Source organism: Ictalurus punctatus, chromosome 13 (assembly GCF_001660625.3).
Source record: "Ictalurus punctatus breed USDA103 chromosome 13, Coco_2.0, whole genome shotgun sequence".
NCBI lineage: Eukaryota > Metazoa > Chordata > Actinopteri > Siluriformes > Ictaluridae > Ictalurus > Ictalurus punctatus.
The window spans coordinates 15995311-16008922 of record NC_030428.2 but is presented as its reverse complement, the minus strand read 5'-3'; the positions used below and the strand labels follow the sequence as shown (position 1 = coordinate 16008922).

At 37.7% G+C, this 13612-nt stretch overlaps 1 protein-coding gene across 2 annotated transcripts; it reads left to right on the top strand.

Moving 5' to 3' along the window:
• timp2a (TIMP metallopeptidase inhibitor 2a) lies at nt 1–13567 on the top strand. Of its 2 annotated transcripts, none has more exons than XM_017483908.3 (6): nt 1–63; nt 311–454; nt 8569–8669; nt 8760–8868; nt 10647–10771; nt 11050–13567. In XM_017483908.3, exons 2-6 carry the CDS (start codon nt 328–330, stop codon nt 11245–11247), a joined length of 660 nt encoding a protein of 219 aa, XP_017339397.1. In that variant the 5' UTR covers nt 1–63; nt 311–327; the 3' UTR covers nt 11248–13567. The 2 variants fall into 2 exon arrangements, with proteins under 2 accessions (XP_017339397.1, XP_017339396.1); XM_017483907.3 differs by having other exon boundaries at nt 2–211.
• The last annotated feature ends 45 nt before the right edge of the window (nt 13568–13612 follow it).

The following is a 13612-nucleotide window of genomic DNA, read 5'->3' as shown; positions in this document are numbered from 1 at the left end:
GGCATGATGATCCTGGGCTCCAGAATCTGAAACACAGATACAGAGAGACTACAGTATAGCAAAGTGTGTTTTATTATCAGCAACCCAGTTCCTTTCAGACTTTCTTTTAAATCACAGAGGCGCAGCCGCATTGGACGCTCTACTTTTTGTTGGTGTTTTTGTTGTTGTTGTTATTGATTGAATCAGGGCGGGCGATTCAATCATCAGCTCCGTGTGTATTTGTATATATATATATATATATATATATATATATATATATATATATACATATATATATATTTACATATATATTTTTTTTGCTGTATTAAAGCTGTAATAAGCAAAGAGATGGCGTGTGTGAGCGGTTTGGTGGCCACCGTTGTGCTGCTGATTCTCTGTCGTGTGGAGGAAATAGCAGAAGCGTGCAGCTGCTCCCCTGTGCATCCTCAACAGGCGTTCTGTAATGCCGACATCGGTAAGTAGAGAGAGAGAAAATATAACGAGATATAAGGAAAAGACCTGCACGAACCTCACTGCTAAAAGCAATGGCTACTGCTGGCAAGACAGAAAGCAGTCGGTCTTTTCTTGGGTATTTTGCGTGTGCATGATGATGATGACGATGATGACGACGATGTTGTTTATAAGGAGTTTACTCTTACTGGTTACTGAGTCGATATTTCGTATTGTTGTGGAAGTAATAAGCTTCAGTAAATTCAGTCTTTTTTTTTTTTTTTTTAAAAAAAGCCCTTCTCATTCATTTGTGTAAGCAGTCTGGTTGATAATTATTTCAGCGCTCTGATCAAAACTTGGCTCATCATGCACATTCTTAGAAAGAAAGGAAAAACCGAGTTGCTCCAAGGTTCTCTGGAAGGGTGCTGGTTGTGGCTTTCTTAAGCTTTTCTGAAATTAATAGCATTTATGACAGGATTCTACATAGAACCTTTATGGTTTACTCTGGAAGGACAAACCATTACATTACATTTGGCAGACACCCTTATCCAAAGCCACATGCATTTATCTAATTTATACAAATGAGGATTAAGGGCGTTGCTCAAGGGCCCAACAGTGGCAGGTTGGCAGTGCTGGGATTTGAGCTCATGACCATCTGATCAGGAGTCCAACATTTTAATCACTGAGCTACCATAGTGCATTGGCTAATCATACACGTCCTATGTAAACAGTTTGTAGATAACTTTGGAGCAGCAATAAGTACTAACCAGTACATCTAGTAGACTCATAACTTAAAAGGTCCTTTGTTTTAATTATCACCTTATTGGATAGGGTTTGGTATGCATTGAATATGGAGGGTTTATGTGCTGTTTGGTTGTAATACATTTTCAGAGACTATGGGTCTCTGCTGTCTTGACTCTTCTTCATTACCAACCATCAATGGTCCTGTACTGTAGCTATGTAGCAGCTATCCTTTTGACTCATTTATCTGAGCCTGTGGCCCACATAAGGCTAGATGATGTTTTGAGGCTGTGCATACAGTGTAAAAATAAATGTCTCCAAAATAAATGAACTTAAAGCCCTTTTTCTTTTCATGGGCTTTGTCATCTCTACCCATTCCCTCCCAAATAAACAAGCTCAAGTATCAAAAGCAGGTCTCAATGACACCATATTACTCTTGACAAATGTTGCTGTTATCCAGTTGTGTATTTTGGCTTTAACACGTGATTAATGTAATTTTCTTTCCAGATAATTAACTAAAATAGATACCTGATATACAGGAAGGTGGTGATACTGAATGTTTAGTGTATGTGGCTGTTTTTTTTTTTAAACAGTGTCACAGTTGAAGCTGAACAGGATTCAGTTTGAATAGCAGCCTGAAACCAGCACCCAAACAGTATGACACATTCACACATTCATGCTGCTGGTCTGTTTACTCACACTGCCCATTTGCAGGCTATCAATTCATCAGTGGTCAGAAAAAGTGTTATGGTATTGTTAAATATTAACTCCTAGATGGGCAATAACCAGAATTACATGTCTTCATGAATGACAAGCAACCACATAAGGCATAGGCTTATGTGTAATATATGTATGTGCTATAGTGCAGTAAGAGATAGTCTATAACTATGCCTCCCTTCTTTCTAATGTCTTGTACCCAAATCCACATCTTGCCTCTTTCTTTGGATGCTGAGCTGAAAGGTACTGCTCATAAAGTCTGAAAAATTTCAGGAATGTTTTATGTCCCACTGGGGCTTTCCCACCAGTCTCATGCTTAATTCATTGGGACAATATGTCCAGAGACTTGCTACTACAAGCAGATGGAACAGGATCCAAGCTTTGCTGTGAGCTGGTAAAATAACAGGAGGGAAATGCAGACAGCCAGGCTCTCTCAGATGGTGTTTTTATAGGGCTCATTGGGTGTAGTTTGATTAGTGCCACACCCCTCTTATTAAAGGAAGTGGAATCGTCTGAGAGATTCTGACATCTGGCTGACAGTTTTGGATGTGCCTGCGAGGAAAAGGCTATGAAAGTCAAGGAGCTTTCAGAAATATGCAAAGTATTCTTTAAATGGTGAGAATAGCCATCTCTCTCTCTCTCTCTCTCTCTCTCTCTCTCTCTCTCTCTCTCTCTCTCTTTGCTCAAACCTAGAGTTTTTGGATCAACAGAGAGACCTATTTGTGAACAGTTAACTTTAAGGCCACTTCTATGAGGGTCACTAGTTTCATGACTTTGGACAGCAAATGTCAGACAGCAGTGCTAGGTGTCATATTTTACAAGAGTATAGAGTCCTGTCTCATTAATATCCATTAATCTACCCTCTGAGGTCATTCCATTTTGTGGCCAGCATTCCTGCCAGTCTGACCTCAGTGTTAATGAGGTTGGTTGGTTTATGTTGTTTATGGGCAAGACGACTCTTGCAAATCAGAGTCATACAGCCTTATTAACTTTTGGCTCTCCTTCAAATGAAACCTATTAGAAAAACACAACTTATTTTAAAATGTTCCATTATTTACCTTACAATTCATGGTTACCGTGTCACACAAAAACATGCTGGATGGTGACTGGATTTTTTTTTAATTCCAGTTTTTATTGAGAGCAGCATAAACTGTTTTATCTCCAGGTCATTATTTCTTTATGAACTGGTAAGCGTTATCATCAGTGACATAGTTGTTGCCAGGTATGATTGACATTTTCCTTGCGTGCATAAATATGTAGAGAAAATAAGAAAAGCCCCCTTTTTACGGAATGTGGCTTGAAATTGTGGGGTTTACCTAGCCCTGTTGTTTATGTTGGAAGAGTACATATGACCACTGTTTTGAAGCATTTCAATTTCTTGTTTTTCAAGGTCTAAATAAATTATTTAGCAAGTTGTTTGAGTCATATTCTGGCTTTTCCCTTTGACAATAAGTAACTAACTGTTCAGATGAATCACATCTGAAGTAAAAATGTATATTTAGCAAAAACAATTCATCTGTATGTATAGATACAGATTAAATGGATAAATGCTCTGAGTCTGAAATACATATCCTGCTGAGTCACTGCTAATATACCTGTTAGCTTTTTCATGTGTTTTTAATTTTGTTAACTTTACAAAATTTTAGTTTGTGATTAGTCACAAAATCATTGGCTGACAGTACCATGTTAAAAATACTTGTGAAGAAGCTATCAGTAAACCATGTAGTGTGACTATACCTAAATGTCTTAAGATGCGAAGCAACAAAGACAGAAGTAAAAGCCCAATGTTGATTTTTTTGACCACTCAGTCTTACTTTAAGCATTTTTGTAGATACATGCCAAACATCTAATCAGTCTTGGCCATGGGAGATGGAAAAATGACAATGAAGCAGTTAATTATTAAATGGAAAATACTGGAATCTACATTCTTCAGTTGGAATCACTCTTGTTTCAGTCATTTTGTTAAAGCAATGAATGTAAAACTTGAACATAGTGTGCTAGACATGGTGTAAGAGGTGTGTACCAGCTGCACATGAACTTCAGAAACATTCACAAGACTGTGTGACATTGTGCATATAACTGAAAACCTATTTACCCTTCTGCAGATTTTGTGGATTTGTTTATTTCAGTTTCAGTACTTTATTGATTTTTTTGAGACTTGTAATGTATAAAGACGTAGATGGGAAACATGATGATCTAGATGGACAGTCCTCCTCTCTGTGGACTGTTGCAGAGGCTGGGAAATCGATCTTAGACTTTGTCAACAAAACCTGACTCAACTCACTGTCTTTCCACATCCTCTCTATTCCTCTCTTCTTGTTTGTGCTGGGTCATGGACAGTGTCCAGCCATCAGTTGTCCTGTCTAGTCATTTTCCATGGTGGTTAACCCCAATGCCATAGAAACCTGCTTGTCTAACCAACAGATTTTTTTAGGAGCCACAGTGACAATGCATATGAAACCATCTAGCTGCTTTCTCACTGTGAGTCATCCTGCAGCTCTTTTTACTTTAGCCAGACATAATCAAACAGTTAGCATATCTGTCAGACCAACCCGATTTGTGAAGATGGTACAAAAATATTATAATTAAAACAGCTTTACTCTTGTTTTTTGGCAGAAGATGACAGCTTTAACAATGGTAAGACAGCTGAAACAACAATGCTAGTGATTCATGTTCACTCAAAGTCAGCCTTGCTGGTATAAAGGCTGAAGGATTTTTTGTATTTGAGTTTATCGAAGCACTTAAAGGGTTGTACAAGTGACAAATATTGCTAGCCAGAATAAATGCAATATTTTATAAGAAATCTGTTAGTGAGAATGCAAGCCAAAAAAAAGGGGCTTTAGTTTTCTAGATTTAAGGGCCGTTCATTCAGATGTATTTAATCATGCTTTTGGCCTGTGATCACACTGAAATGCAGTGAACTAATAATCTAATTCATCTAAATATTATCTAAACTGAACTATCATCTAAATTCAACAGATCTAGTTGGATTGGAAAGAGAAAATACACATCAGTAGCATTAAAATAATTTTTACTATTCAACCTTTCAACAAAAACCTATAGTGTTCAAGACAACAAACCAAATGACAACTGGCTAATCCCATAATCAGTGTAGATTCTGTCTTTGGTTTGAAGTAAAGGGTTTAAATGTGAGTTAAGCATGAGTATACATGGGACAATAAATGATCCAACCACAAGTAAGGGCTCTAGTGCTGTGACTGGCATTGAGCCGGCAAGAATTCACACTGCGAAAAGGGCAAGTACACAGTGCCGAGAAGAGATTGAATTACTGTGCTTTGTTGTGTCAGGAGTGCTTGAATTCAAGAGTCTTAGTTAGATGGAGATTTAGCAGAAGATGCTCAGTCTTGTGTCTGCTCTTTAGTGCATAAACTTAAATGTTGTTCTTTGTTCATTTTTTTCCTCTTATGTTTCTATGTTGTTTTTGTGGCTAAATTTTAGAGACAAAATTGCAGTATCTGTTGTAGTGGTAAATCTGCTGTTTTTTATGACTATCAATTGTTTATGAATTTGCCTTGAACCAAGCTTTACCCACAACATGCCATTTGTAGTGATATGCCAAGATGATGCTGTTTAATTGGCTTGCACACTATTGCCAATGACTTTTTGGTGTCTAAGAGAGGTGAACATAAAGGTTGGAGTAGGTAGAGCCATTTGGGGCCCAGAACTGGTCATGATTGCTAAAATCTGTGCAATGGAGCAACCTCAGGATGTGGCTAGTCCTCATGGTGGGTATGCTTTCATGGAAACTATGACACTGTGATTATGATATGTGCATATGTAAGAGTATGTGGGTTTTAACACGATTGTCAGAGAGCAGGAATGTGGATCAGTCAGAGAAAAGATTATGTACTGAAGGCGATGCTTGTAACTTCACACAACATCAGATGGGGCAGAAGAACTGGGAAATGAGAACATTTGCAAAAGTAAAGTAATCATGCAAAGAATATTGCCAGAATATTAAGTGAGAGATTTTGAAAAACAGTAGACCTACTGTTTTTGCTGCCTGGCTGAGAAGTCTTTGACCAAGGGGGAAAAAAGCTTCAAATAAGCTTAGTCCTCAAAATGGGTATGACTCTTATCCAGTTATAGCATGGCCCTGATGTTGTGAAGATCTAATTTAAAAGCCTTATAATTTAAACTCATAACATACATCTGGTAGGGCATTTTGCACTGTTTTTATTTATTTTTTTGCTTTGTCATTGCAGTAGGAGTTTTGCCCACTCACAAGACTAATAGTCCCTATGTTTGGACATGTGGGTGTAAAACAGTCTATAACTCTGTCAGCCAGTTAATGCAATGAATGATTCACTAGTGCAAAAACAGTTCATACTGAACCTTAAATTGGTAGTACTTTATTGTGTATAACCTGTACTATTAGCATGTTAACATGCAGCATAGTCCAAATTACTAGTCATAGAAAGTGTTGACCTACACAAAAAAGCATGTGACTTGGAGGGAACTTTGTGAAATTTAAAGAGCCATGATCCCTTCATATTTGTGTCTTTTCCAGCCCATAAAATGAATCCATTATTGTGGAATGATGGCTCTCTGTGTGTGTGTGTGTGTGTGTGTGTGTGTGTGTGTGTGTGTGTGTGTGTGTGTGTGTGTGTTTAAGAGAGATTAAATTTTTTTTCACCGGGTTATTTTGTCTCTGCATGCTATATCCATGGCCTCATATTTTCCATGGTGAGCAAATACCTTCAAAAACAGCAGCTGTTGCACACCATGGAGTCATTCTTACATTCTACTCCCTCCACTGCTCTTCTACCTCTGTATTCACTCTCTCATTATCATTATACTTGTCATTGTCACTTCTCAAATGACTTGTATCACTTCTATATGTTTATGTTATATACATACCATTTTTACAATCTATGATCAAATATACCCCAGCTGTACTCCTTCTTCTTACTCCTCTGAGTTTTTACTTTAGTTTTTTTTTTTTTTTTTTACTATAATAGACAGTGTTCCTGAATATCCTTCTATTGAAACAAACTGTACTGCCAAAACACATGGCAAATCCTTACAGCTGGCGAACACTGATACTGAGGAGGAGACAACATCAGAATCCAGAAGTAGCTCGGTTGATGTCTTGATACTTTGTCAACTCATCTGCTGATCTGGGTTTTGTTTTCTTGAGTGTGCTGTAATATTTAAGACTGGAAGAGGTCTGTAATTTTGATAAACAGTCATTAGGATGTTAATGAAAACCTGCTTAAAAAGCTGTTTCTTTCCTTCTGCAGGTGGTTCACTACATCCAGAGAAATTTAACCAGGAAGTCCTTTGTTGTCTGTTATATTGTTCTCTTATGCATCACTTATTTTCCAGTGAACGCTTCCACCAATAACTGTAGCATTTGCCCAAATGATGAATACAGAATTGCAGACCTATGATTAGCACCATGAATCTACACTGGGTTGGCACTGGTTGCCACTTTGTTTCCACTTTTTTCCACAACTTTTATTTCAAACTCTCTAATATATAGCAATTTCTTTGGCTTCTGATAATGCAGTTTTTGGCACTCTTGTCAAAGCTACAGATGAACAATCAGCCTTATTTATTTGCCTACTTGAATTTATCTTTTGCCATGTAACTAACACGTAGTCCACCATTTATAAAAGTACATAGTGGGACATTTTAAAATTTTTTACTTTTTTTTTTAAAACATGGCTGATGAGCAGTATTTAACCAACACAAGATGTAGCACAATTTTACATTACAAAAAACACAAAAAATGTGCTCCATAAAAGCCCTACCTTCAGATATCAGAAACAGCTTGCTTGACCACATTAAATAAAAACATTAATTATTGCACTATAAAAATTCTTTGCAATGCTATTTGCATTTAAAACTATCAACAAGGTCACAAAACCAAGCATTACCCTGACACACACACACAGAGTTTAACAGGGTATGTGTGTTTATATGCATGTGCATGTGTCTGTGTTAGGGTGTTGCATCATTGTTTATTTTACTGTGAGTGCTATGTCCTCATCACTGGTGGTCACAGCCCTCCTAACATATCAGCCTGAATGTGCTGATGCTAGAGGGTGGGTCTGGGAACATTTAATTTCTTGGCTGTTATAATCTGCTACTATTCCATACTTCTACAAACAGCATTTTGACAACTATGAAGGAGACTTAGAAAAATAAAGAGGGATATAAAAAGCAAGAGAACTGAGGAGTCAGCGGAAGGTTGCCATGTGTCAGCTCCTCGTGTGCAGGCTTTGCTCCCACATGTTGGCTGATTTGACAAAGAGAGCTTAAGACAGACGGGCAGCTGCAAACACTCAGTTTGCAGGAAATGGGATTTGGGATGGGGGCATGACTCTTTATGTGAGAGAAATCAGTCACTGCTATTTAGGTAAGGCCTCAGAGAGATGGTGACTCCCTTACAGAAGGCCAAGAGACAAAAAGTGTCATGTGCACTATGATTATACTTAAAAATAACAAGCTGTGCTTTTTATTTAAATAGTCATATTATTCAGGTGGTAATTCATTTATTTATCAGTCTTTGGTAACTGTTTTATCCTGGAATGGGTCCATGCACACACACATTCACAGATTCATTCACATAAATGTGGGAATCAGAACAGGAATAATAGGCTTTTAGCTAATTAATCATTAAATGTCATTTTAATTTGTCTTTTTCTGTAACAGTAATCAGAGCAAAGGTGGTAGGAGGAAAAGAGGTCACTGCTGGGAATGACATTTATGGCAACCCTATCAAGAGGATCCAGTATGACATCAAGCAGATTAAGGTAAGAAGAGAACAACGATTTGTGTGATTTTTCTTAAGGGTACACAAATATTGAGCTTAGCTCATAAACCTGTCCAACCCCCCCCCCCAGATGTTCAAAGGACCAGACCAACACATTGATATGATCTTTACTGCACCTTCTTCAGCTGTGTGTGGTGTAACCATGGACACCAATGGAAAGAAGGAGTACCTCATCTCAGGTACAGTATGTGAAACTCAGTGGTGTGCATAGTGTTTTGTGAAGGCTAGTATGTCATTTCAGGATGTATAACGAGCAAATCCAAACCACAGGGTGCTATTAGTTCTTGAGTGACAGCAGAGCACTCTGGGACATCCAGAACTTATGCTTGGTGGTTAAAAGGGGGCAGTAACTGGCTGAATGATATACAATATTAGATTTAAGTTTAGATTTGATTGCTCTCATCTGTGAACCGAATGAGCTGCTGATCAAACAGTGGAGAAAATGAAAGGTCATGAACGTATGAAGACAGACATCCTCTGGTTTCTCCATTTCAGACTGATTCAGCATAGCCCAAATTACAGAGTGGACGAGGCAGAGGGCTGCACAAGGTAGCAATTGCCTTGTAAAGATGAAGGTTTAAGGGGGGGGGTACCATAATGAGGGAAACTGGGCTTGTAGCTCACAGCAACTGCTGAGGTTGTGATTTCAAAGCACATATACCATACTTACTGTGCAAATTGAGCATGTGAAAAAATACTATATGTAGAAAATGTTCAAGTAATAGTACACAAGGAAAGAGCATGTTTCAAACAAAGTTGATCAGCTGATATTTGAATTGATAGATTATATAATTGTTGTTGTTGAAATGTAAGATTCATTCCATAGGGTGTCACAAATCCTCATTTTATCGCGTAGCCAAGACAGGGCTTTTTGTCTTACTGACTGATCCTGTATTCATCCTGTATACACAGGCTGGGGGGCAGCGATCAGGACACCCATACAGTGGGTGGCTGTATACACTTATAATGTGGGCTCACAATCTGTCGTTAAACTCTAACATAGCTGGCCATATTTTATTCTGTCCATCTTATGTTATAAAAAAGCAGTTGTCAATTAATATCATAATGAAAATTATTATGCCATTAACTATCATCTACATGATACCATCGAATGCCTATACCCATGATAAGTTTGTCAGCTGTACACCAGTAATAACAGGCTCCTTCCACACAACGCTCTTTTCATCTACTTGTCTGTCTACCTATCCATCCATAAATATAATCTTGTTTTACTTCTATATGTGTCCTCTCATCCTGCAAAGTCCTCCCTCCTGAACACTTTCCTGGAGTGGATTTATCTTCGTTACAAAGTGTTAACACTGTAGACTCCTTCCCTAAATGTTAAATTAACGTCTCTTTAGAAAGTATCTCTGTATATTAAGTTTAAATTATGTGGAGCGTCCGCCATTCAAGTCCCTGTGAATAAGCTGTTACTATAGAAACAATAATATAATAGAACAAGCGCATTAAAATCAACCTGTGATTTACATTACAGCCAAACTACTGTCAGAGCTTCTGTTATAAAAAATTAAGCAATGCTTTCTGACAAATCAGATTTGATCATTCAACAACGCTGTAGTATAAATAAAAAGTAAGGTACAGGCCAGAGTCGGTGTCATGCCACACTGATATCTGAGGAACGAGCAAGCTTACAGTATGCTGCCGACCACTTACCAGAATGTGTAGCCCTAGCACATGGACATGTTTTCTCTTTTTCCATTTGTCTCCAATAATTCGTTTATTTTGAAATGTTTTTGCACCCAATCAGACTTTTGACTTGAGCTTTAAGTTAGCTGACTCTAAAATAGTACAGTTTGTATTCTAAATGAAGTAAGGCTTTTTATCTTTGTGTACTGTGTACTATTATGCACAGTTGTTATGTCTGTCTATTTTTACAGCTGGTACTTCCACATACTGCTATGTCTACATATTGTTTTGTCTGACATGCATTTTCCAGGAAAGGCAGATGGCAGTGGGAAGATGCATGTGACTCTGTGTGATCTCATCATGCCCTGGGAGTCCACGAGTGCCACCCAGAAGAAGAGTCTGAGCCAGCGTTACCAGATGGGCTGTGACTGCAAGGTGATCAACAGAACAGCTCTGTCTGACATATGGGAAAACATTTATACTTCAGTTGGGTTCAAAATAACTGTCAAAATTGTCGTAGGTTTTCACATGATCAACATGACTGTGCTTCATAACCATGATATGTTTCAGATTCCATGGTTGGGAATTTTAAGTACTAAACAAAGATAAATTTAACCAGCAGTAGTAAACTCAAATAGTCTTAAGCATGAAGACACTGTGCCCTAAATAGCACACAATTGTATTTCATTATGGTTTATTTTTGCTGTGACCAGATCACCCGCTGCGCAGCCTTCCCCTGTGAGATCAGCACTCCTGAGGAGTGCTTGTGGACAGACTGGTTGACGGAGAAGCTCATTCATGGACGCCAGTCTGAACACTACTCCTGCATCAAAAGAGGAGATGGTTCGTGTGCTTGGTACCGTGGAAGTGCTCCTCCAAAGAAGGAGTTCCTGGATAATGAGGACCCGTAATAAATTCACATATACAATGCGATCTGAAGTTCTTTAAAATAACATATATTAAAGATTAAAAAGTCAGAACAAACAAAAAAAATGCACCAAACAAAATTTAGATTAGATTTATAGTTTAATTAGATATCAGAACATAGGTCAGTGCAACTACTCAAAAAGCTTGTACTCTGTGTCATCACCATCGTATGTAGGACAATCCTAATTTATGAATACTTTCTGCCCAAAAAGTGCTTAATAGTTTGTTTGTTTTTCTTTAAATGACCGAAATGGCCTCTCAGTCTGCAAACTTTTGCAGACTCACAGCTCATTTCACAGCTTTTCACAGCTCATTTCACTTGTGTCCCCCCCAGCCCACCCAAATACACAAGTATTCAAGTATTACTCTTGCAGATGTAGTTTCCCAGAGCTATGCTAATTGGTCAAGTCAAATACATGGTGAGGCAGGACTTCCCAGAGAGTTAAAACATTGACTGAGATCAAATGAAGAGCATTAAAACAGGCATGCATGGGTTCTTAGAAAAAAGAAAATTAGAGACCAAAGTCATTCATATTGATTTATGAGGGACAAAGAAGCTTATAGTTTGCTGCTGACCAAATTTTTAGAATGTTAGTGCATGGGGACAAGCTGTTTCTCAGAATCCTTCTTACCTGTATTGTGTTTGCTTTTAACCACAAAATCTGAGCGTCCCTGTTAGGGGAAAATAAAGGAGTGATAAGGCAATACCATATCATCAGTTTGACACTGCTTCACACAGTATTAGTTTCTTTCTGATTTGGTACATGGTATTGTGTAACAGAAAAATGTCAGCTTACCTGGTGTCATCATTTCAATGTTATTTACTTGTTGGATATTAACTGATTCTGTCTATGCCTTTATCTCCCTTTAACGTTCTTTCCCTTGCAACATGTATATCTTTGTCTTGTCCGTGCTATTTTTATAATGTTAGATATCTGCCTTTTTAAAAATAATTTCTCTGAAATCACTCTTGATCCTTATCGAACTTTTTATTGCACTTTGTAGGAACCGTTACAGAACTGAATCCTCTTTTCAGGTTTTGTAAGTCTTTTCGCTGTCACTAGAATGCCATTTAATGCCTTTTATGCTTATTTGCAAATGACTTTGTGATGTTCCTGTAGGACGTAAGATACTGAGGTTTAATAAACAAATGCTTGATAGTAATTTTCTAGCCCTGGACTGTAGTGTGCCATCAGAGACTCTGCATATTGTTTGTTAGTTGATGTGCCGCTAGAACGTTTAATGAGGTAGAGCTATGTAAGACTTTAGTTGCCATGGTAATGAGTACACCCGAGTTTTGCCCTTCAGTTATCAGACTGATTTTATTAACATTTGAATAACATGCACATTCTTCTGCATTAGGGGAGAAGGAAGGTTTCTTCTGTGTTACCAATAAACAGTTTATTGGTCATCTTGAGAGAAAGACACATGAATTTTTTTTTTTTTTTTTTTAACCGTTCCCTGATTGGGCACTGCTAAGTCATGTGACAGACAGAGCAAGGTGTGAGGGTAGTAGTTGCTAGGCATTTTGACAGGGTGAACCATAGCACAATGAGAGAGACAGAGAGAGGGAGGGAGAGCGGACGACTGTGGTATAGAAGAGAACAATCATTTCTTTTTTCAGTGGGTTGGGATGATTGACGCTTTAATGCTAATGCTATTTTGTGTATTTGTTTAAAAGGTACTAAAGCTGTATAAAATTAACACAATGACAGTCTGCCAAACACAAGCGAGCTTTCAGAGCGTTGTTGCTCAAATTGATGCCTATTCTAGTTTGGCCAGCTACTTTGTTTTTTGGTTTTAAAGCTGTCAGTCTAAACAGCTTATAGTGTTGTGGAGAAGCTATGCTTTAAATTAAAAAGCTTTATCACTAATGTTTTTCTTTTCACCTTTTTGTAACTTGCCATGAATATGTTTGCCCATCTAAAATACTTACATGAATCTAATGTAAGGATAGTGTTGGCAGTGTTTAATATGCATATCTACATTATGGCTTTGTATTAAATGTAATGAAATATAAACTGCATAATTTAAATGTTTGTTGTTGCTATGTTTCTATATTTTACTGTCATTACCTTTGTTTTATATGATGTTATTTTTTACCAGCCTTTGTCTTTTCCTTTAAAGATTTGCTGAAAGTACAGTACTGCAGGACCTCTTGTGTGTTAACCACATGAGAGAGAAGTTGTATGATGAGAACCAGACTATGCATGTCTTTGATGCTTTGTGTAATTTCTTATGTGGATCTTCACTTGTTGGGCAAATTTACAGTATTAGCAAAAAAAATAAAACTGTTAAAGAACATCAGGCTGTCTGGTAGATTCTTCAGTTAGTCATAGGTTTCAGGCT